This window comes from Vigna umbellata, chromosome 5, assembly GCF_029865625.1.
Source record: "Vigna umbellata cultivar VRB3 chromosome 5, Vumbellata_1.0, whole genome shotgun sequence".
Taxonomy (NCBI): Eukaryota; Viridiplantae; Streptophyta; class Magnoliopsida; order Fabales; family Fabaceae; genus Vigna; species Vigna umbellata.
The window spans coordinates 37,884,674-37,910,955 of NC_142169.1; the positions used below are offsets into that span (position 1 = coordinate 37,884,674).

General features: G+C 35.6%; 2 protein-coding genes across 2 annotated transcripts; one reads left to right on the forward strand and one right to left on the reverse strand.

The window, feature by feature from the left end:
• Positions 1-7,052: 7,052 nt before the first annotated feature.
• Positions 7,053-10,335, reverse strand: LOC148198292 (uncharacterized). Its single transcript, XM_088115743.1, has 5 exons — positions 9,939-10,335; positions 8,458-9,896; positions 8,147-8,370; positions 7,794-8,051; positions 7,053-7,708 (listed from the first exon to the last, which is right to left on the reverse strand). Exons 1-5 carry the CDS (start codon positions 10,333-10,335, stop codon positions 7,150-7,152), a joined length of 2,877 nt encoding a protein of 958 aa, XP_087971869.1. The 3' UTR covers positions 7,053-7,149.
• Positions 10,336-11,308: 973 nt separating this feature from the next.
• On the forward strand, positions 11,309-14,406 carry LOC124838869 (glycerol-3-phosphate acyltransferase 1-like). Its single transcript, XM_047314578.2, has 2 exons — positions 11,309-12,130; positions 13,355-14,406. The coding sequence occupies exons 1-2, from the start codon at positions 11,402-11,404 to the stop codon at positions 14,219-14,221; spliced, it is 1,596 nt and encodes a 531-aa protein (XP_047170534.1). The 5' UTR covers positions 11,309-11,401; the 3' UTR covers positions 14,222-14,406.
• Positions 14,407-26,282: the final 11,876 nt, after the last annotated feature.

Sequence of the window (26,282 nt, forward strand, 5' to 3'; positions counted from 1 at the left end):
ATAACTGATTTTTTGTTGAGAATTAATTGTAGGAGCGTTCTAATCTTCTTAGAGAATCAAAATTACTCAATTGGAAGGAAATTCATCTAGATTCTTACAAAGAAGTTGCTCTTACACATTGTTGATTATATTATGCACTTAAGGTGTATTCTTGGAGATTAATGTCTACCTATAATCAAGTGGTGTGTTCCCTGTTGCTTTGAGCCAAGAAGAGAACTGTGTGTGTTCTGCATATTAGAGTTGGGATCTAAGGTTACACAAAGTTGGGATTGCTTTTTGGGTTTTTAAGACTATGTGGTGTTCACGTCTTGTGCTATAGGAGATATTGAGTTGGGAAAGGAGAGTGCATTGAGAGGGGAGTTCTCTGTATTCTTGCTTGTATAACTCTATCAATATAGTGGTTCCCTTCAACTAAGGTTGTTGAAGGAAGACTGGATGTAGGCTTGGCCGAACCAGTATAAATCTCTGTGTTGATCTTTCTATCCCTTATCTTTTATTATTGATTCATATACTTGTTATATTGATTTCAAGAAAACCTTAAAGATTTTGAAAAGCTTTTTAAAGAACAATTTTTGAAAGGCTAACCAATTCACCTCCCCCCCTCTTGGTTGAGATAATTGGCATCACTTTTTCTACAATTAGTGTTAGAGTTGGGAATTCAAATTTTACCCGAACTTTAATCGGTTAGGTTTTAAGTATAATCGATTAAATTGATCCTGATGATCAGTATACCTCAAACCTTTCGTGAAGGTGCATCTACAAACAGACTACCATTGTTTGCAAGTGAAAACTACCCTTTCTGAAAAATTAGAATGAAAATTTTCTTGGAATCAATAAACAAGAGAGTTTGGGATGTTGTGATCAATGGTCCCTATGAACCAACAAGAGTGGTAGATGGTAAGACTGTTATCAAGAACTTTTCCAAGTGGACCTTAGATGAAAGCAGAAGAGCGCACTATGATGTTAAATCAAAGAATATCATCTCCTCTGCACTTACAATTGAGGAATTCTACAGAATCTCTACATGCACAAGCTAAAGACATGTGGGATGTTCTTGAAGTAACTCATGAAGGAACTGATGAAGTCAAGAGAGCCAGAAAAATTTCACTCATGAAGGAACAAATTGAGAACAATAATAACTTTTTATTAGTTGATTAATACTTAATTGTGATCTATATTTCATATATTTTACTCAATTTTGGTGGATTGCACTTTGTGTTGATCTCTGAGTGCATATTTGATTATGGAGATTTTGTGTCAGTAAATTCATTTCGTGTCACCTAAAGACAAATACGAAATGCTTTTGAAATTTTGTAAAATATAAGGGGTGATGATCAAAATTTATGTACAACTCATAATAAAAGTTAATATTCTTGAATGGGATAGGGTCATACCTTTAATAAGAAAATGTGTAATTTGCATGCAGTGATAGAAAACTAATTTCGAGGATGTATCTACAGAACATAAATATAGATCGAAGTTGGATAAAATTGCCATGTATAAGTGATGATTACGAGAAAGTGGTGGAAGAGTTTATACAATTCGCTCAATGTAATGTTGGTAGTATAGAAATTAGAGTAAAAATGAGGTGTCATTACATGAATTGTTTGAATGGGAGAATATTAGATGTTGTCAAAATTAAAGAACATCTTTTGTGTGATGGATTTTTGAAGAATCATACAACATGGACGTGACATGGTGAATTGTTAGACACATGAATATGTTGATTGGACAATGGACGATAAATTAGAGGACATGATTTGTGATGTTGGAATACAATCCTTTATTGAAGTAGTGTGTGAAAATATGTTTATCGATGCAAACATTTTGTTATATCCTGGTTCAACTAGCTTCACACGATTATCAACAGTATTAATGTTGATGAATTTGAACTCATGAATGAGTACACTAATAAAAGCTTCACATAATTGTTTCAAATGTTGAAGGAAATAATTCCACGATAAAAGCAATGTATTACTTTCATAAAGCTTTTCCGTTAACAATTGAAGCACTCATGTGGAGCTTTTATTGGTCCACTCATTCAATACCTTCAAATTCATCAACCTTTACATTGCTGAAATTGTATGAAGTTAGTTGAACCAGGATATAACGAAGTTTCTACATCGATAGACAAATTTTCATACACCGCTTTAGCAAAGGACAATACTCCAACATCATGGTTCATGTCCTTTAATCTATCTTTCATTTTTCAATCAACAAATTCATGTGTTTCAAACACACTTAAAATGTCTAGCAATTCACCATGCCACATCCGTGTTGGATAATTCTTTAGAAATCTATTGCACAAAAGATGTTCTATAATTTCAACAAATCTTCTCCCATTCAAACAATTCACTCCAGGACACATGATTCAAACTTTGTTTTCTACACTACTAGCATTATGTTGAGCAAAATGTATAAACTCTTCCACCCCTCTCTCGTAATCATCACTTATATGTGGTAAATTAATCTAACTTCAATCCATATTTATGTTTTATAGATACATGATCAAAATTAGTTTTTTATCAATGCATATCTAAAGATTGCTCAATGAAATAGTACAAGATAAAACAATAAATAATATTTATCAAGGGTTGGACACCTCCAAACTTAATACTAATACATTCAACAAATATAACTAGGAATTTTGGATTCAATAAATCAAATATCTTTAAATAATAAAATTAATCAAATATATATAAATCATATACATCTCTAAATCATATGTAATTTGTAAATAACAAATACTAATCAAATAGCCAACTTACTTGGAATGGAGAGTAATAATAGAAGGAAAGTCAAAAGAGTAAAGAGAGAGTGGCGGGCCTGGAATACTACGGTGGCACTAGGCTAGACCAAAGAGAGTGGAGAAGACACTAAATTGGAGTAAAGACAATGATGACACCTTTGCTGATTCAAAGAGAACGAAGAGAGAGGAGGCGACTTTGTTGATTCAAAGAGAACGACGAAATGAGGTGGCAAAGGAAAAATAACGAGGAAGAACAATGGCGAAAAAAGGTGACTAAGAGAAATGAAACAAAAGTGACAAATTATGCGGGTGGTAGTGTAGTGGGCTTCAACTATAGTAGGACGAGAGAAGAAACATGCATGTGCGGGGAAGTGAAAAGGTAAAAAAAATTTAACCATTGTCAGCTATTTTATGACTTCCTGGTGACTTAATTGTCATGATTTATCAGTTCCACGATGGTTCTAGGTATAACTGATGTGATTTTTAAATTTTCACGACAGTTTTTATAGAAAACACCGTAATTTGACTTCTAAAAAATTTAACTTCATTGCATTTACGAAATGTCATCGCATTTTGGTTTCACTACATTCGCTAAAATTGTCGTAAATCCACACTGTTGAAGAGAATTTGTGCAGTAGTGATATTTTTATATATTAGAGGAAACTAAATCGATACAAACTCTTTGTAAAAGATATTATTCTAACATCACTAAACCAATCCAAATACTTTACATAATTAAAAGAAAAAAATTAAAGTCATTAACACAAAACTTTGCATTGTCTTTTATATATATATATATATATATATATATATATATATATATATATATATATATATATATATATTTTCTTTTTTAAATACCTCATTCATTACTAGATGAAAAAAAATCATCAGTAAAATTTAATTTTTTATAGAAACAAATCGTCATAAATAAAATTTATCAATGGATTTTATAAATAAATTTTATAATTTTAATTATAAATTAATATTTCTCTTACAATTGAATCCATCCTAATGCAGAATATTTATTAACGAGAAATATTTTCGTTGTTAAAATTTGTTTATAAATTGGACGTCAAAGTTTATGCTTTTGTTTTCATCATGTTATAGTAAAATTTATTAGTAAATCACTTGGTAATGAATTTTTTTAATTTGTTGATAAATCTATTAATAATTAAACTTTTTAAAATTTTATCGCTAATTTTATTGGTAATTGAATTTTTTAAAATACATTGATAATTTTGTCGTTGAGTGAGAAGAATAAAAGAATAAGAAGGAAAAAAAAGAGAAGAGGAGAACCAGAAAGAAGAGGAGAAGGAGGAGGGGGAAGAAGAGGCGGCGATAATAGCGACAATGATAATGTTGATGGCAACGACATTAGAGATGATAATGATTGAGAAAGAAGAGGAGCCATAGACATCAGTGACATTGATAGACGACGACAATGACATACGACAATGACGATAAATAATGACAACAACTATAAACAACAAAAAAGAAAGAAAAAAAAAGACCAAATCATAATATTTACTATATTTATTTATAAATTTAGGTAATTAATAATTATTGACGAATTTTTATCCGTCAATAAAATTTAGTGTTTTAATCTATTTTTTTTTTCAAACATATTTTTCCTCCATTTCTGATGTCTCAAAATATATTATCGTGATTCATAAAGACGTCTCAGTTCCCAAAATAGAATCAGTTGAATTTAAAGTTAAAGATTTGACCACAGTCTTTCAATTACTAATTTTATTATAAGAATATGCCCAGAAATGTAACAACATAGGCACTACCACTAAAAGTGTTGAAACATCCTATAAATTTACCCATAGCCAAAAAAGGTACCGATATATAAACTGCCGGATCAGGCCCTCCTCTAGCTACTCCATGCATTTTGAGCATCCCATTGTGTGCTATAAGTTGACTAAAGCAACTTTATTAACGTCTCATTGCTTTTATCGGAACAGTAATTCATTCTTTTCTTATAATTGCAGTGAATGAATTGAATTGTTGTCGCTTATTCTGATTAATATTAAAACTATTATTTTACTCAAGTCATAAGATTAACTTAGTTTTAAAATTAAGTAATAATATATGAATTTTGAATCTTGTTATTTTTAAAAAAGTAAAACGTAAGGTCATCACAGTTTTCCACGAATAATTTGAACACTCGTGTCCTTAACCGATGCAAAAGTCTGTCTCACCCATTAATGTGTGTTGACGAAATAAAAAAATGAAAGATATTTTGATAACATTTTTGATAATGTTTTAATATTATTTGTTGGCATAATACCCAATTTTGTCCCCACTTTGGTTCGGAAATCTCAAATTAGTCCCTTTATAGAAAAGTGAGTTGAATGGATCCTTACTTGTAATTATTTGACTCTAATGAGTCCCTTCCGTTAAATAGAGGGAAACGGAGTTAGTGGACTGATGATGTGGCAGTCGTATTTGGTGAGGTGTCAATACGGAATAGTTTGCTTGCTTACGTGGTGTTAGGGTTCCCATTTCCATTTGTGGTTGTATTAAAAATTGGGGATAAAGGTTTTAGGGCTCATTTGTTCGAGACTAGGGCATGACCGAGAAAGAAGGCAGAGGCAGGCAGTGTTTCGAGATTACAAGTCATCGCGGGAACTGGTTGAGAACGAAAAGCGACTTTGGAAGGTGCGTTTATGGTGCTTACGTTAGGGTTCCCCATTTTCATTTCTAGTTGTATTAAAAATTGGGGATAAAGGTTTTAGGGCTCAGTTGTTGGAGATTAGGGCATGTCCGAGAAAGAAGACAGAGGCAGGCAGTGATCGTGGGAAGACGGAGCAGTGAAGACGGAGCAGTGGTGGTTCGCGGTTGGCGACTTGTTCTTCGTTGTCAGTGGTTGTCTCTGTTTGGGGTTCGTTCCTTCGGGTTCGCTCTTTGGGGTTCGCAATGTCTTCGAATCACGGTTGTTCGTCTTGCTCATGGGGTAGCTGTCGCGGTGGTTCATCCAGAGGATTGGTTGGAAGCCAAATTTGCCACTGTGGGGAGGCTGCTGTGTTGAGAGTGGCAAAAACAATTAAGAACGAGGGGAAACAATTCTGGGGCTGCCCTAACTACAAGCGGACAAGAAATGAAGAACTTCAAGGATGCAATTTCTTTAAATGGCTTAGTGAAGATTGCGTAGATGATACTGTTGGTACTATTGCAAGGCAAAGGAGGAAGATTAATAGTCTGGAGAAATGTGTTAGGGAATGTCAAAAAAGGGAGAAGATGTTAATAACAATTATATGTTTTCTGGGATTGTTTAATATCATTGTTGTATGTATTTTGTTTAAAAGTCCATGATGTGTTCTGTTAGATAGTTTATGTAAGAGCACTTTGGACAAATTGTAATATGATGTTATCAAATTAAGGTGAAATTTGAATTCAAGGTTCTGAAATTATGGTTTGAATTGAAGGTTCTGTTAGATAGTTTGAATTTACAATAAAATGAGGAAGTGGCTTCAGTGTTTGTAATAGTACTTCTGTAATCCAAATAAAGAGTTATGTAACAGGTACAACACACTTTCAGTGTTTGTAATATAATTGAAGAAGAAATTGATATGCCAAAATCTGTGAACAAAATATAAATATAAATTGAATCCAAAAAGCTGTGATCACAATATAATGAGAAATTGATATGCCAAAATCTGTGAAGAAAATATAATGAGAAATTGATATGCCGCTCGTTCGGTCCTGGTGCTCCCACTCGCTGAGGACGGTCGTCCTCGCCCCTTGTTGGCTGGTCAAAACGCTCGTCCATGCTCCGCTCGCTCAGGACGCTCAGGACGCTCGGCTCCCATTTGCTTAGGACGACCGTCGTCGCTCCTCGTTATCTCTACATGCCGCTCGTCCTCTACCGTATGGTTCCATTCTCGCTCATAACGCTCGTCCTATACCGTATGGTTCCATTCTCGCTCATAACGTTCGTCCTATACCGTATGGTTCCCTTATCGCTCATAACGTTCGTCCTATACCGTATGGTTCCCTTATCGCTCATAACGCTCGTCCTATACCGTATGCTTCCCTTCTCGCTCAGAACGGTCGTCCTATACCGTATGCTTCCCTTCTCGCTCAGAACGCTCGTCCTATACCGTATGCTTCCCTTCCCAATCCCTCCTATATCTTCTTCTCTCATACACTCGCCAGGTCCTAACAGCAAAGGTCCAAACAGCATTCATAATTACATCATAATGAAAACAAAAGCTGTCATAATTACATCAGAATGAAAACAAAAGCTGTCATAATTACATCATAATCAAACCAACTAGATGTCTGTGATTACAAAATACATGTCTGTGATACCAAAATACCCATCACTTAAGCTAAACATACTGTCAGTTTTAAACATACATGTCTGGGATTACAAAATTCCTAAATCAGTTTTAAACTTCTGTTGTAGATGCCTGAGTAAGTTGACTTGGTCCAGTAATTGGCTGACTTTGTTCAGCTTGGGTTGCAGGTTGCTCACTTGATTGATATTGAGTTTGGTTTGCTGGAGGAGCTTGTGGACAACTATTTCTTTTATGTCCAACCTGTCTACATATGGAACATCTCTTACGAGTTCCATTTTGCTTCAGTTGTGTGTCATCCTTCTTTAGCTCCCAAGGCTCTAGCCTTCTCTTCTTCTTTGGTCTACCAGGCAAGACTCTTTTAGTTGGAGGCAACACATCAGGGTGAGAAGTTGTTTCCCATAGCTGAGGACCATTGACAGGGTAGATGATTGGAATGTATGTTTCTTGGTAGGTTGACTTTGTAAACCAATGTGGCACGTAGTCTTGTCCATTGATGTTGATAAATGTCATGGCAGCTAGTGCATGACAGCATGGGATAGCTGTTAAAGTCCACTTTCTGCAACTGCATTCCAATTTATCAATGTCAACGACATACTTGTCACTCATCATTGAAATGTGTCTGACCTCAAAAATTTTCTCTCCAGACCAACTGCAATCAGTGTTTAAAAGAGAAATCAGTGTTTAAAAGAGAAATCAGTGAAATGGTAATGTCAAGTGCAGTGAAATCAACATACCTAGGTATCCAGTATTTTGTCAGGTGCAGTTCCTTGTCAAATCTTTTCTTAATCTTTGGACAAATACTACCTTCATATGTGGATATTTTGTTTCTATTTGTTGCCCATCTCTTCATGAGGTACAGACGAATGTCCTCCATCATTGTGATGATGGGCTTACCTCTTGCATGTAAAATTACACTATTAAATGCTTCAGACATGTTATTCACTAAGGTGTCACAAACAGCATTACTTGTAAACCTTGACCGTGACCAAAATCTACTTACACAAATAACAAGTGCAAAATATCAGCTATGAACCCAAACAACAATTAATAGGAGCAATGAATTTTAAAGGCATGTGGATTGGCATACCTTGGTGGGATGGCTATTAAGTATTTAAAGGCGTCTGGATTCACCCCTTTAATTTCTCTCATCACTGCTTCCCATGTTTGAGGGTGTGTTGATGCTGCTGCCTTCCATAGTAGACGTTTTAGAATCTGCCCAGGAAACCTCTTCCTGAAATTAGCATAGATGTGCCTCACACAAAACCTTTGCTCCACACCAGGGAGAAGTTCTTGTAAGGCTGGTAAAAGTCCCTATTCACATTAAGCTATACAAGTTAATATAAAAGACATGAAGGTTTAAAACATAAAAAAAGATGGCAATGGTAATAAGTTACTAACTTTTTGTTGATCTGACATAAATGTGATGGTTGAAGAAATCTCCACACCACCAAGATCATCAATGAGAAGATGTAGAAACCAACTCCAAGTGTCCTTATTCTCAACTTCCACAACAGCATATGCCAAAGGACACATTTGGTCATTCCCATCTCTTCCTACTGCAGTTAACAACTCACCTCCAAATTTTCCTTTTAAGAAACAGCCATCCAAACCTATAATCTTCCTACATGACACGAAGCTGTCCTTACAGGCCTTCATACACACATATAGTCTCTTGAAAATTGGAGTGTCCTCATTAGGTTCAACATGAACTTTCACAGTTGAACCAGGATTTGACCGAAGCAACTCATTGGCATAGTCATACACTCTTCTATATTGTTCTTTAAAATCACCTTCTATTTGTTTGGATGCCATTGCTTTTGCCCTACAGGTTGTCGACCGTGAAACACCAATGTTCCACTTCTTAGAAACTTTGTTATGGAGGTTATACAGATTAATATTTGGATTGTCTTTCATAGTCTTCTCTAACCTCCCACTCAACCATTTTGAAGTCATTAGACGGATGTTAAATTCTCTACTGCAAGTGTGGTTGTCTACTATTTTCCTTAGCTGCCATGTCTTTTCAGCTGCCTTATATGCACAATATGCATTCCAAGGACATTTCCCTTTTGCCCCACAACATCTGACACGCACTCTTCTTTTGTCATTTTTATAAACCTTTAATTTTCTACCATTCTCTACTCCATAGGTTCTTATAGCTTCTGTAAATTCTTTTTTGTCACTGAAATACGTGCCCACTTCCCATTTATATTGTTCCATACTTTTGGGCATTGAAAAAACACCAAAATCCCCATGGTCATCCCTGTCATCATCTGTGTTATCACTTTCCACAACACTCTTCAAACTGTCGGATTCCCAATCACTGTCAGATAAACCCCTAGGTCCACCAACTTCAACTTCATTAGTACCTTCAAATATATCAAATCCCACTACATCCTCTTCGGACCCATTCCAACTGCTAACATCATACTCATCACTTTCTACTCCATTACCCTCTACCTCACCCTCTACTTCTGCCTGCCCCTCCACATCAGACTGGACGTCTACATTCACACCATTTCCCTCTACTTGAACCTCTGCCTCCACACCAACGTCCTCTACCTCAACCTGTGCCTCCACACCAACATCATCTACCTCAACCTGTGCCTCCACACCAACATCCTCCACACCAACATCCTCCACTGCATCCTCCACACCAACATCCTCTACATCCTCTACCATACCCTCTATATCAGCCAGTACATCAACCTCAACTTCTATCATTTCTGATTCAGGTTCTATAGCAGGTGCTATTGTCTGACCCTCTGCTTCACCCACTGCCTCAACATCTGCTACACCAATCTCTATCTGAACTTCCTTTTCAGCACTCTCTCTCTCAACTTCTCCCTCAACACTGGGTCTATGAACTTCCAAATCACCACTCTCTCTCTCAACTTCTCCTTCAACACTAGGTCTATCAATTTGGGGTTCAGATATGCATTCCAACTGCAGAAGATACTCAGGTTCACACACCCTATGTATAACATAGAGGTGAGCTTCACCATTCAACATAGCAATATTGATCAGATGACAAGCACCCTTGTCATCTAATAAAGGTTCCAAACAATCTTCTAATACAGGACCACGACCCAATGAATACCATAAGTCCTTTATATTCCTATAACCCATCTCCTTTAGAATGCTTAATATTTCAAAATAACTCCATCGATCAGGGTCTATTTTTATAGTTGTGGTTTCACCATAGTGATATCCAAATGTCCCATTATTCTCAAATTTTCCCCCATGGTGAAACACGACTTCAATGTCTGAGTTGGCCATATTATCTAATATAAAATTGGTCACAGTTAGTTAATCTATGCTTAACCCTTAACCCAAATGATATCTAAGCAAAAAACAAAGCATAAACATACTACTGTACAGACCATAAACAACTCAAACAAAACAAAACCACATTTATGACATTAAATAAAGCAAATGCCACAACACAGTACCACACACTATGAAGGGGGACCACAACGACAACGTCGCAACACAAACAAAGCAAATGCACTGACAATGGGGCACACAACACAGACAAACCATAAAATAAATCAAAACTTCTGGGGGGACCACAACGAAAGCAACGAAACATAGAACAAAACCTACCATAAACGCACCTTCCAAAGTCGCTTTTCGTTATTTACCCCACCAATGGTCGTCCACTCACAAATGCTTTGTCTACAAGTTCTCACCAGTTCCCGCGATGACTTGTAATCTCGAAACACTGCCTGCCTCTGCCTTCTTTCTCGGTCATGCCCTAGTCTCGAACAAATGAGCCCTAAAACCTTTATCCCCAATTTTTAATACAACCACAAATGGAAATGGGAACCCTAACACCACGTAAGCAACCAAACTATTCCGTATTGACACCTCACCAAATACGACTGCCACATCATCAGTCCACTAACTCCGTTTCCCTCTATTTAACGGAAGGGACTCATTAGAGTCAAATAATTACAAGTAAGGATCCATTCAACTCACTTTTCTATAAAGGGACTAATTTGAGATTTCCGAACCAAAGTGGGGACAAAATTGGGTATTATGCCTTATTTATTTGTTATGTTTATCTTAATGTTTATCATTATTATTATTATTGATGTTGAATTAATCACAAAATGAGATAAATAATGTTAAAAAAATATTGTCATTGTCCGAAAGAAATATTGAAAAAAAGATAGAGAATATAAAAGATAAAACAAATTATATATATAGAAAGCAAATTGCACCTATCTATTTTAATACTATAAATGTGTCTCTGCCACTTTCTGATGACAGAAATAACCACTCGTTTCTCTGTCATATTTATGTTGGCGTAAACATTAGAGTGATAAGAGAAACTGAAAAAATGGTGTCGTCCATGGAGTTGCTAAGGCTTGCAAATTGGGTCATGAACCAGGTGCTTGTTAAATCATGTTATGGAGTAGCAAGGAAAATTAAAAGCCACGGTTTTGATTGGGGTGATCTTTCATATAAAGCATTGCAACAACCTTCCTCGTTCTCTGATATTGTCAAGTGTGATTTGGAGGGTAGAGGGTCTCAAACCCTTGCTTGTGACTTCCACAAAGTCCTCTTAAGGACTCGTTCCTTCTTTCCCTATTTCATGCTGGTTGCCTTTGAAGGTGGAAGCATCTTCAGGGCATTTCTCTTGCTTTGTTCATGTCCTATACTGTGGTTTCTGAACTATGAAATGAAGCTCAGACTCATGATCTTCATCTCCTTTTGTGGACTCAAAGTGAAGGACATGGAGAACACTTCAAGGGCAGTGTTACCAAAGTTTTACTTGGAGAACCTTAATCTTGAGGCCTATGAGGTAGTTGCTTCAGTAGGGTCCAGGGTTTTCTTCTCCACTATGCCTAGAGTGATGGTGGAAGGATTTCTGAAGGAGTATTTGAATGCTGATGCTGTTATAGCCACAGAGTTGCATACTTCTGGTTCTTATTTCACTGGTTTTCTCTCTAAGTCTGGTTTTCTTGTGAAGCACAGTGCCCTTAAGGATTATTTTGGCGATACAAAACCTGACCTTGGCATTGGTAACACAAGCCTTCATGATCAACTTTTTATTTCTCTTTGCAAGGTATCTCCTGAACCTAGTTACTTCTTATGGATATACTATGCTTTTGATTATGTGTTTCTTCAAGGATTAAATTCTAGATTCCAAGTATGAAGGAAATATGCATATATTAAGAAAGGTCATTTCATAAAATAAACTTCAATATTTTAAGGGATTTATCTTTAATTCTTGGTCTACTAGAAGATCTCATATTTGACAGAATACCGTATTTCACCATTTAGTTTTTTTTCTTAATTTTCTTTACATTTGTAGTAAATTTAGAAAATTGACTCTTTTGAAATAGATAAGTAATGATAAATTATCATAAGGGTGTAAAAACATAGATGATGTTTTGTGTACACCATGATGAAAATAAATATAAATAATTAATAAAATTTATTATTTATTAAATTTATTGTTCACTTGTAATTGAATTACAATTATATAATTTATTATTGTTTAATGTCATCTTCAAAATGTATATATCTTTGTACAAAAATATATGTAAAAATTTTTATGATAATGTTAATTTAAAATATATACATAATTACAAATTTTATCGTGAAAATGATTTAAATTTAAAATTTACTTTTATATATCAAACACAAATAAGTATATGATGTTCACTGTACTGATAATTTTTCTTAATTTCAAATAATGATATATATATTATATGCATGTCAGTAGGCCCCAAAACATGAATTCATATTGGTTTAGATTTTGATACCCTCGTAGGGTGCAGGGACCCCTCACCACGAGCTAACCAAAAAAAGGACACCGACAACATTTTGAAATACCTTTGGGTAATATGATACGGTAACGAAAACATTTCCACAATTCATAATTTTCGTTTATTGAATTTTTCTGAGTTTAGAATACATTATTATAATAATAAATAAATAATAAATTAATAAAAGAATAATATGTATATTGTATCAAAATGTTATTAAAAAATTTTGTTAAAATATTTTTTTCATATATATATAAATGTATATATATATATATATATATATATATATATATATATATATATATATATATATATATATATATATATATAAAACATAGAAAAGGAAAGACTATGATATAATAAAAGATGTGTAAGTCCACAGGTAAACGTTATTATTTCACCTTCTGGTGTATTTATTTCAGTTGGTACAACATTATTAGTCTGCAATGCATCCAACACCATTAATTCAATTTATGCATTTTGTCATTACTTATTCTAAGTAAATGATAATGATGTAGGAGGCTTATGTGGTGATGAATGAGGGAAAAGTGATGCCAAGGAACAAGTATCCAAAGCCCTTAGTATTTCATGATGGAAGACTTGCATTCTTGCCTACTCCTTCAGCAACTCTGTGTATGTTCATGTGGCTTCCAATTGGACTTGTGATGGCCATTTACAGAATATTTCTGGGTGTGTTCCTTTGTTACAAATTCACATTGGCATTAGGAATGTGGTGTGGGTTGAAACTGGATTTCAAAGACAATAACCAGAAAAAATCAGAGTCAGATAAAGGGGTGCTTTATGTTTGCACTCACAGGACTCTCTTGGATCCAATTTTTCTGAGCTCAGGTTTGGGGAGGCCTTTGACAGCAGTGACATACAGCTTAAGCAAGGTGTCTGAGTGTATAGCCCCTATTAGGACCATAAGACTGACAAGGGACAGAAAAGAAGATGGAGAAACTATGAAAAGGTTGCTTGGTGAAGGGGATTTGGTGGTGTTTCCTGAAGGAACAACTTGTAGGGAGCCCTATCTGTTAAGGTTCAGTTCCTTGTTTGCAGAACTGGCTGATGAGATTGTGCCTGTGGCTGTGAATGTTCATCTGAGCATGTTCTATGGGACCACAGCAAGTGGCCTGAAGGTGTTTGATCCATTTTTCTTTTTCATGAACCCTAGCCCTAAATATGACATTGAGATCCTTGAAAAGGTTCCTAGAGAACTCACTTGTGCTGGGGGAAGGTCAAGTCATGAAGTGGCAAATCACATACAGAAACAGTTGGGCTATGCTTTGGGATTTGAGTGCACCAACCTTACAAGGAGGGATAAATATATAATGCTGGCTGGAAACGAAGGGGTTGTTCAAGAAAACAAGGGGAGAAGAATCTGATAATATGGAAAATTGTTCAAAGCAATGTCAAATGTTTTTATAGTTTTCTCAATCTGTAAAATGTCAAATCTCTTCATGTGTAATGACTGAAAGTGAGCCAGAGATTTTCCATGTGAAGTTTGTTCTTCCTTTGAAATTTCATTAGATTTTAATGGAGAAAGTATGGAGAAAGTGTTTGTATACAATCATTTCTTTATAGGTTTAATGTTTGTGGTAGGTCCCTATTTTCGTCTCTCAAATAGGTTCTCTTCTTTTTCGATGTCTCAATTGGGTTCTTATTTTTTTAAAATTGAATAAAATAGAGGCTTGCCGTCAAATTGAAAAGACACCATTAAGGAGGGTGTTATGTGACATGCTGACAGTATACATGTGTAAGGGAAGTTGGCATGGTGACGTGGCATGCTAACACCCTGGTGGTCGGTCACTCGGTCTGGTGGTCGGCCACTCATTCTGGCAGTCGGCCTGATGATCGGCCTTTTATTCGGCCACTCAGTCTGGTGGTCAGCCTTTTATTCGGCCACTCAGTTTAGTGGTCAGCCTGATGGTCAGCCTGGTGGTCGGCTATTCGGTCAGGTGGTCGGTCGCCCTGGTGGGTGGTCGTCCTAGTGGTGTTGGTCGGTCTGGTGGTTGGCCACTCGGTTTGATAGTCGGTCGGCCTAGTAGTCGGCCACTCAGTTTGGTTGTCGGTCGGCCTGGTGAGTGGTTGACCACCAGACCGAATGACCGACCATCAAGTCGACCACCAGGGTGTCAACATGCCACGTCAGCATGTCAACTTCCCTTAAACATGTATACTATTAGCAAGCCACGTAACACCCTCCTTAATGGCGTCTTTTCAATTTGACAGCAAACCTCTATTTGATTCAATTTTACAAAAATAAGGACCCAATTGAGAAGCCGAAAAAGAAGGGAACCTATTTGAGATTCTGGACGAAAATAATTACCTACCAAAACATTAAACCTTCTTAATATTTTCTAAAATGTCAAATCTCTTACTTCATATGCAAAGAAAAGAAACAATAGTTCACAACCTCTTTTATTTAAACACATATTTAACTACTTCCTTTAATAATAAAATATATATATGATAATTCTTTAGATTTTTCATATTTTTATATGTGAAAACTATTGTCTCTTATTTAGTTTTTAATTTTTAGAAATATAATAGTTTAGTGTAAAAAGGACTTTTTAATAAAATCGGATTAATGTTCTTTTTTATGGTAAATAAATTAGTTTTTAAGAAATTAGATTATTTTTCCTTTTAGAAAAAAATTCAGAAAACAAAATAAAATATTTTTTTAGAATAAGTTATATTTTCTATTAATTTTATTTTAAATCTTTTTTAATTTTTTTGCAAATTTTGGATTTGGTTAATTGATTCTCTGTGCAGAGCTAATTGGGCTTAATTGAGCCAATTTGAAATGGGTTGTAATTGATCAACAAAAGCAAGTCGAGCTACACATTTTGGGTTGGGGTGTTACTCCCTCCACCATCACAACTTGCTTCCTCCACCACCCTATTCCCTTTTACCCTTTTCTTTATTTTTTCATTCCTATTTTACCCTTATTAAAATTTTAGGGTTAATATTATTTAAAATCTCACGTGGACATTCATTCTCTTTATCATTTTTTCCTCTTTCTCTTTATTATTTTTCCCAGGTTGTCTCTTACGTTCCACTACCCTTGGGTTGTCTCTCATGTTCCACTTCTTCTTCTCTTTTATAGAATTGTGACGTGAGAGTGTGGTGGACTTTGTCTTTAGTAAGATTGAAAGTAGGGACAACAATTCATCTTCAGCCGTGAGTGTGGTGGTGCTTCAAGGTGCTGGTTCAGAGGCGTGAGAGGTTCAGAGGCGTGAAGGTGCGTAATAAAACCCTAAAATATAAACCGTATAATCTTTAAACGGCTGTTAACATCCGTTGACGGATGCTCACATCCGTTTAAAGAAGTATGTCGCACCACCGCCACACTGTCGCGCCGCACCACCGCACTGTTGCACTGCCGCGCTGCGCACCGCCCCCATCGCCGAACCGTTGAAGGAGGAAGAAAACGAATATGAAGGAAAAATGGAAGATGAGAAACGGATGTGATGGAGTTTGGGTGAGAATCTGAGAGGGTTGGGAGGTGGGTGAGAAGGGGTAAAAAGATAGATTTTAGGGTTAAAGTAAATAATTATGATTAAAATGTAAAAAGGTTATTTTTGTAATTATAAAAGGTTAGTTTTGTAATTCAAAAAATATGATAGAATTAGGGAGGTATAATAATGCATGGTGTCTAGATAAAGCATCTGCAACAACATTAATTTTCTCCTTTTTATGTTTGAGGACATAAGGAAACTACTCGAGGAACTCCACCCACTTTGCATGTATTTTATTTGATTTTCCTTGCCCTATAAGTTACTTGAGAGATTCATGGTTAGTATTGATAATAAACTCGCGAGATACCAAATAATGCTCCCAAGTTTTCAATGCTCGAATAAGGGCATATAACTCTTCGTCATAGGTAGGATAGTTCAATGTTGGTCCCCGAATTTTTTCACTAAAGTAAGCAATGGGATCACCTTCTTGAATTAAAACAACTCCTATGCCTACCCCAAATGCATCACATTCTAGCTCAAAAGCTTTGGTAAAATCGAGCAAGCCTAGAATGGGTGCATATGTTAACTTATGCTTTAAGGTTTCAAAAGTTAAGACTTGTTTTTCACCCATACGAGTGACACATTTTTCTTAACAAGTTCGTTGAAGGGAGTAACAATAGTAGAGAAGTTTTCCACAAATCGCCTATAGAAACTTTCTAAACCAAGGAAACTTCTTACTTCCCCTACTTTCTTTAGAGTTGGTCATTCCTGGATTGCCTTGATCTTCTCAAGATCAACATGGACACCTTCTTTCCCAACTTTGAATCCAAGGAAAATTTCACTTTCTTGACAAAAAGTACATTTGTCAAATTTGGCAAAGAGATGATGTAGTCTAAGAAGAAGCAAGACTTTCTTAACATGGTAAAGGTGTTCTTGAAGACCTTTGCTATAGATTAAAATATCATCAAAGTATGTTAAAATAGAACTGCTCAATTTCTCACACCAAGAGGGGAAGGGGAAATTGGCGAAGTATAAAAATAAAAGTTTTTAAAATCTTTTTAACAAAAATTGATGCCTTTCTACTTTTCTTGAATTGCACGGTAAAAGATTTTCAATGCAACGGAAACTTAATCGAATAAGTACAGAAAGTAATCGATTGAATAAAAGAGAGTAGGGATCAGAAAACTAAAACATTGAGTTTTTATACTGGTTCGGCCAAGCCTACATCCAGTGTCCTTCCAACCAAAGGAAGCCAATGCACTATAAAGATCAAGCTTTTTACAACAAGGTTTTTATAGAGACCTCACGTCAAAAATATAAAACACCTCTCTAACCTCTAATCTAATATAGGAAGTCAACAACAATACCAACAGCAAGAATCCCCTCTTCTACCGTCTAACCCCTTTGAGGCACCCTCAAAGTCAAGAACACACACGTTCTTCTTCCTGTAGTCACAACAGGGAACTCAAACCAATCTTCACGAGATTTCAGAATCTGATGACGCAGTAACACCAAAGTGTGCAGATTTGATCAGTCTTTGAAACACAACAGTCTTGCTCTTCAAGAAATCACAAGTTACCACGGTCAATCTTGTTTCTTGGAGATTTTCCTCTCTTTCTATAAGATCACATGTTTCTGTAAATGATATGAAATTGTTAGAATCACCAAAAGTTCTTACAGAATTCAAATCTGCGTCAATTTATAGTTGTTAACACATCGGTAAGTGTATCGAATCGTATCAAGTAATATAAAATGGTAAGACCAAGTATCGTATCCCATAAGACTCACGACACTAGACAGTCATGTAATACCTTAACTAATTAAGACTTAAGAACAATTTCATTGGTTTAGAATGCAACATACAGAAAAAGTAAATATGAATGCAATTTGATCAATTGGGAAAAAACACAAAAGTGAATGGATGATTTTGATAATATGAGATGAGTATGTTGTTGGGGTTTAGATTTCACCATCCTTATTGTCATGCATATAAGAAATCATCTTCTTCATTCAATTGTTAATGTGAATATCTAAATTACTTAAAACTCGATCCCTCGACGAAGAAAGCCTATCCTTAATAATTAGACCACAATCCCTTGCATCCCTAATAATTAATTTTGCATTACGAACAGAAGCTTAAGACAACCAAACCTCTTATCCCCATCCCTGGGCAATATTGCTTTTGGGAGAAGTTCTCCAAATCGTGGTTTCTAGGTATTTTCCAATAAAGCAAAGGAGAAAATCCCTAACAATTAATGAAACAAGCATATAATAATTTAGAACAAATTCAAAAGAGGTTACATCTTCCCCAACAACAAATGAATTTAGTTCTCCATAATCATGGAGAAACTAGGTGTACAATGCAATGAAAGTGATAGAAAAACCCTAAAAACTGAATAGGAGAGCTCCCGCATCCAATTTTGCCTCCAGAGAGTAAAAAATTGTGTTTCTGCGTCTCTACTGCCCAAATATGCAAACCCTAGGATTAACAAGTCCTTAAATAGAGCAGAAAACAGAGTCCAAGCCCAACACGCTGGCGCTCAACGCCCCTACTTAGGGAAGCCAAGCGTTGGTACGAGAGGAGTGGCGCTGAGGGTCCTGAAAAAGGCAACCAGGCGGTGTGCAACACAAGGAGGATGACGCTCAGCGCCCTAGGAAGGGTGCTCAGGCGTTGCTACGAGGCATCCTGCGTTGAGGGTTCTAGAAAAGGGCAATTAGGCGCCCATACAAGACATCCTGCGCTGAGGGCCCCAAAAAGGGGCAACCAGGCGTCTTGTGACCTTTTGTAGCCTTCTTTTCTGGTGCTTTTTTGTCCTTTCTGGATTCCAACTCCTTTGTACTTTAACTCCTCTTCCAAATCATTCCAATTTCCTAAAAAATAAAAGGAATTTAGTGACAAAAATCATAAGTTCTAACCTCAACTCTCTTTATTCACAACTTAACTAAAAACAAGAGTTGAAGCAAGTTTCTAAGTCAAGAAGGGCTCATTTAGTATCAATATTGAATCACAAATAACAGTGAAATCAACCATTATCAATAGTATAACACATATCAGACGCATTTTAATCGATTGAGCTACTAACATAATCGAATATAACAATCAGTTACAACAGAATTAGCAAAAGTCAAACAAATAATTGAATGTACAATTAATACAATCGACTATCATTTAATGTTTGATCAACATATTTAAAAATATGACCGTTATGTTAGTTGTTACCAGTATTTAACAGATTTTCATACCATCAACTAACTTATTCGATTACATAGTGCATGCATTCAATTAAGTGAAATCTTTTTGCACAGTTTTGAACACTTTTCTCTTTAAAAAAACTCACAGCACACTTCAAAAGAGTTTGTGCAAACACACGAGTTTTAATCGATTCACCCCATAATGTAATCGACTTAAAACTATTGTTTTGCCACACATTTAAAGTTCAACCATAGTGCTTGTGATTTTTCTTTTCCCGGAAACATGTCATGCATAGACATATAAAATCACATATTTCACACAGTGATATGCAATGAACCACACAAACATAGCTCAAACATGTACTCAGATATGCTTTAACAGATTTAACACATTAAAGAAAAGCATATGACATGTAAACATAGAACATGTAACATATAATATACGTGTGTTATTAATTATGTGTTGTCATCATCAAAAACTTAGATATTACTGAGATTTTGGGTTAAGCTAAACCTGTGCTCCCCCTATCAACAATTTAAACAATCTCCCCCTTTTTTGATGATGCACAACCATGATTAGTAATCAACCATGTTGCACAAATCAAATATAGATTATCAACCAATTACAGAAAAATCATAATTCTCCCCCTTTGGGCATTAGCAAAAAAGCTAAGCACACTATAATTGATACATAGATAATCAAGCACAATAGAGATGCATCAGATAAAAACATTGTATGATGCTCCCCTGACAGTATTATTTACATGATTTAGGATATTCTCCCCCATAAATGAATACATGTAAAACAGTTCCATAACATGCAATGCTCCCCGTGTCATTATGCATGTTTCAATCTCAAAACACATATGCACAATGCAGTAATCATAATGTATATCAGAGCATGTAAAAGCATATTTCAAGTAATGTATCAAAGCAGATATGTAACCGTAATATCAGATAAAAAATTGATACATTTTCAATCAGCAAAAAAAAACAATTTAATTTCTTATCATCTCAAAATATGTATATTAGTTGAGCAAAGAGATATAAGAAGAATTAACATTCAATAGTACATAAAACAAGATTTAAAGATATTAGATATTCCAAGTTTTGAATCCTTAAACCACTATTGATACTCAATCGATTTTAATCCAGTCAGAATTGATTTCTTGTTGTAGCATATTGTTGACTTTGCAGTTTCATCTAGCCAACAAGTAATGTTCCTGCAAAACCTTTCATAGTCTTTCTAGATCAAGCATTTTAGAATTAGTATAATACAGGAATTATCATAGATAATGTGTGAGTATGCAAAAATATGAATGTAATAGTAAAATGTAACACATTTGCATACAATCATAGTGTAATCGATTTAAGTTCTATCAGTTTTACTCAATCACAGATATAATTTTTCATACACAGATTGAGTTAAACATAAACTCTTATTTCATTGAAATTTTAATCATGGACTACAATCAGATTGAAACAAAACAAAGATGGCATATAAAGCCAACAATACAAAAGAAACAAAGAAAAGAATACAATCAAACAAAGACTCTAAACTGTAATCACAGGACTCTAAAACATGTAGTCCTATATCCCTATTCTGATACAGATATTTCCATAAAATCCTCTTCATTGGACTCATCATTCTCATAAGTTGATTTCTCTGTTGATGTGGAGCTTTCCACATAATTCTTAATAATTTCATCCATTTTCTCATTCATTCGCATAAGAGATTTCTTCAACTTGGCAGCTCTCTTGGAGGTTTTGTCAAACTTATTCACCACAAATTTTTCAAACTCAGACTTAAGAGATATAGAGATTTGTTCATTATCAGACTCAGATACTTCATCTTTGTCTTTGATTGGAGTTTATACATCACTGAATATCCATCCCAAGATAGTTTTCTTCAAACCAATGCATGTTAGCGTTGCTTTTCCAATTTCATTGGTTTTGTTACATGTGATCTTGATTTCACTAGTAAAATCAATTTGGCTGAGTGACAGGATTTTGCTGATAACTACACCATAGGGTAGATTACACCAGTTATTTATTCCAGCATCAATAATATGTTTCTTGAATATAGCTACCCAATTGGTTTATATTCTTAACACTATTGCATCAATGATGTATGCAATTATCTTCTCTTCTTTGTCTAACCACCTATGCAAAATTCCTTTTTCTTTCTTGTATTTTTCAAGATACCTCATGCAATCCTTGAACATTTGCCTTTTTATGGTCAACCTGTTATGCAACGAGTCGGTTAAGTGTGACATGCATCCTTCATCCTTGAGTCCAGCAACCTATAGCCAAGTATCATTATTGATCACTATGTCTACCCCTTTTACACGTGAGTGGATATCACTATTGACAACCTAAAGGTTATTATAAAAAATATTAACTAGATTTGAATAACAATCACCCTTCATCTGAACAAAGGTGGATAGACCTTGATGAGCAAGTTTTTCTGGAAATATGAACCCTTCATTTCTGAAAAGGGACAACTCGATTGATTTGTGCGGGGTAATATCCTTGACATTTTTCCAACCCATGAACCTTTCTGTAGTAGTACTATCACTGATCCAACCAGAAGGACTTGCTTTTCTTTCAACCGATACTGCTTTTCCTCTACTTCCTCCTGAGTGATGAGATGAAGACGCCATGTGATAATGAGCTCTTGGACACTCTTCTTCAGTTCTAGGGTTATGAGGATTATAAAGACATAACATACTAAATGCTAACACATTTTTACAAGTGTTATATGTATGAGCGCGCGAACAAACAAAAAAAACGTATACTTAAGCCCATTCAAATTTTTAAAACAAGAAAGCCCGTAACAAAGATTATTAATCAGTTTCATTAAATCCAAAGTCGACTTAGTGTGATCTCAAAAACAGAGAAACACATGCCTAGAACATATTTGATTAAACACTTAATAGAATCGATTAAAAATCAAGCAACTTGATTTTCACATAAAATTTTGAGATTGTTGAGAGGGGGAGCACTGGTTTAGCTGAACCCACAATCTCAGTAATATATGAGTTTTTTATTATGACAACACATAATTAATAACACATGTGAATTATGTGTTACATGTTCTATGCTTACATGTTATATGTGTATATGAGAACATGATTGTGTTGTTGTTGTGTTGGTCATTACATTTCATTGTGATGTATATGTGATTTTATACATGAATGCATGGCACATGTTTCTGGATAAGAAAAACCACAAGCAGTAATGTTGAATTGTAATTTAAGTCGATTTCATTATGGGGTGAGTCGATTAAAACTCATGTCTTTGCACAAACCTTTTTCAAAGTGTGTGCTGTGAGATTTTTCAAAGAGAAAGTTTTTCAAAACTATGATTTACATTGTTACATAGTCGATTATATTCGTGTTGCATTCGACTAAGTCTGTTACTGTTTTGAAATTTTGTTAATGCTTGATATAACTGTCTAACGGTCATATTTTAAATATGTTAACCAAGCATTAAATGTCTTTCGACTACATTAATTGTGAATTCAAATAATTGCTTTGGTTGCTGCTAACTACTATAACAAAATTGTTATATTTGACTACATTAGTAGCTTAGTCGATTAAAATGCGTCAAAGATGTGTTATACTATAAATTGATGTGAATTTCACTTTTGTAAGGACTTTTGTGATTCTGACTTTTTCATATTCTTTTGCAGAAAGTATGATTCTTACAGAAAGAGGTAAAGCTCCAAGCAAACAAGATTGCCTGATGTGATCAACTACTAGTGATTTCTTGAAGAGCAAGGTTGTTGTTAATAGACCGGGGTGATCAACTACTAGTGATTTCTAACAACAAGCGTGTTGGAGATCGAATGGTTCTGTTAATGGACCAAACGGTCCTGGAGAGGAGACCGATCGGTACTAAAACAGTAAAATGGAAATTGAAATGGAGGAAGGAAAAGTTGGAAACCGAACGGTAAAAGTAAACATGAACAGTACAGGAAAAGGCCGAACGGTTCTATAGTGAGACCGAATGGTATGAAGAAAATAAGCTAAAGAAAATATATACGGGAAACTAAAGCCGAACGGTAGTCGAAGACCAACACGAACAGACCGAACGGTCCAAACACAGCAAACCAAAATATGAATTTAAAGCGCAAAATGAAATGTAATGCGGCGCGAAAGCCAAATGCAACTCAAAAGAACATAGATGAATACTAAACGGAATCAAAGCTGATTGGCAATATAAACCATGAACTAAAACGTAAATGCAACAATAGAGCCATCCGAAAAGTGCAAACGAGAATGGAAACAGTGCTTGAAAATGAGATGAACAATAACTCGCAGAACAGTAAAACGCAACCAGCAGAGAAATAGTTGATGAACAGTAAAATGCAACAGTGAAGAAGACAGTGAACAGTAAAATGAAACTGAAAAGTGGATGCAGCAATGATTTCAACTCTTGTATTGCAATGTAAACAAGATTCAATAAATGAAATTAAAAAGGAAACAAAACCTAAACCTCGCTAAAGGGGGAGGAGGAAGAAGAAGCTCCCCAAGAATAGAGAATGTGAGTGCGATTGGGAGACTTGCAGAAAAATCTGCTTTTCGGGTTTTTTTATATAACCGAAAAGACCCAAAATACCCTCCTAATGGGCCTGCCTACAAAGTAACCTAGAATTAGGCCGAAAGTCCTAAGGTTTGACCCAATCTCCTTCTAAAATGAAATTAAACTACACCATTGATGTGGCCACCCTCTTGAAGTCCAAGAATGTGCTTCCAACACTGCTGCTGAGTATCTCTGGTCACATCAACTGACCATTCGGTCATGAAGAGATCAAACCGTTCGGTTCAACGATGCTCTGTAGGCTCCGGAACTGATTGATGCAGACTTCATAAGACAAGTTGTATGTCGTTCGGTTCATCACAACATCAGACCGTTCGGTCATCAAGCTCTGCATGTTTCTCTGACCATTCGGTGCAACACTACTTAGACCGTTCGGCCCAGCCTTCAAATGACCGTTTGGTCAAGGCTTCAACAGACCGTATGGATAAGGCTTCAGCAGACCGTACGGTAGTGTGAATTCTCTTCCACTCTGTACACTGCTTCACATACCGTTCCGTGCTCGGCCATCCAGTGCAGGCTTACAAAAGGCCATTCGGTCAAAGCTTCCAAGATGGCTTTCTTAGCTCGTTCGGTAGTGAATTTGGCAAATCGTTCGGTCACAACTTTGTCAGACCTGTCAGTCAAGACATTTGTCAAACCGCTCGGTCAAACAGTCTCTAACCGTTCAGTCCTGGCGGTGTCCGATCGTATGGCTATGTGCAGTACGTTCAAACCTTTCGTCAACCTTCCAAACAGTGACTGTCCTGCAAATAGTAATTGAAATAATTAAGTCCAAATAATTCAAATTAATGAAAATAAGAATTAGTCTTGCAATTAAGCCCAAATAGTGAAAATGCAACAATAATTGAGAATTAAGCACAATTCACTAACAAAGTATGGTGTGGAAAGCTAAGTGTATAGTGAAAAATGGTGACTCATCATATCTCTTTTGGTGAAAAAGATTTTGAAAGTTTTATTTTATACTTCACCAATAACCCCCCCCCCCCTCTCATGGTGTGAGAAATTGAGCCATTCTATTTTAACAATTGGCACCAGAGCTGGTTTTCATAAAATATTTGAAAAACTAGTCGATAACTATTTTCGTTAAATCGACTGAACCTGGAAAATGGCTTTCAATTCTCATACCTTTGGTAAAGGTGCTTCGACAAATAGACCGTCACTATTTTCTGGAGAAAATTATGCTTTTTGGAAAATAAGGATGCAAATCATTCTTGAATTGGTGGATAAAGGAGTTTGGGATGCAACTCTAAACGGTCCATATGAGCCTACTCATGTTTTAAATAGAAAAGTTGTTTTGAAATTTTTTTCTAAGTGACTCAAGATGACAACCGCAGAGCTCAATATGATGTTAAGGCTAGAAATGTGATTGCATTAGCACTAACAATGGATGAATTTTTCAGGATATCACAATGCAAGACGGCCAATGAGATGTGGGAACTTCTTGAACTCACACATGAAGGAACGGATGAAATAAAGAGAGCCAGAAAGAATTATCTCATACAAGAATATGAGTTGTTCAGAATGAAAGCGGGAGAGACTATCTATGAAGTACATAAGCAATTCACACACATAGTAAATCACTTCATGGCTCTTGGAAAAGTTTTTGACAAGGAGGAAATCAAGATCAAAATATTGAGAAGCCTCAATAGAAGCTAGCAGCCGAAAGTCATTGCCATATCTGAATCAAGAGACTTGACCAGCATGAACATGGTCACCTTATTTGGGAAACTCAGAGAACATGAATTGGAGCTTGGAAGGCTAAAGGAGGAAGAAGAAATTGAAGAAAAGAAATCAATTGCTCTAAAGGCCACAAGAAAGAAAGCTGCAAAGAATCTTGAATCTGAAGCTGACTCAGAAATAGAACTGCATGACACAGAGATAATGAGCATGGTGGTAAGGAAGTTTAATTGGTTTATGAAAAATAAAAGTTCCACCGCTGACTATGTAGGTGCTGTAAAAGGAAAGAAAAGTTCAAGAAACAGTGTTGTGCAATGCTACGAGTGTGGAAAAGAAGGACACATCAAACCAAATTGTCCAAACTTGAAGCATTAAAGAAGAGTCAAATAGTGATATTGATTCTTCAAGCGATGAGGACTGCAGCATTAAAGAAGAGTCAAATATTTGCTTCATGGTTGGATCTGCATGAACAGATTATGACAATGATGAGGAATTTGAAAATGAGCCGATA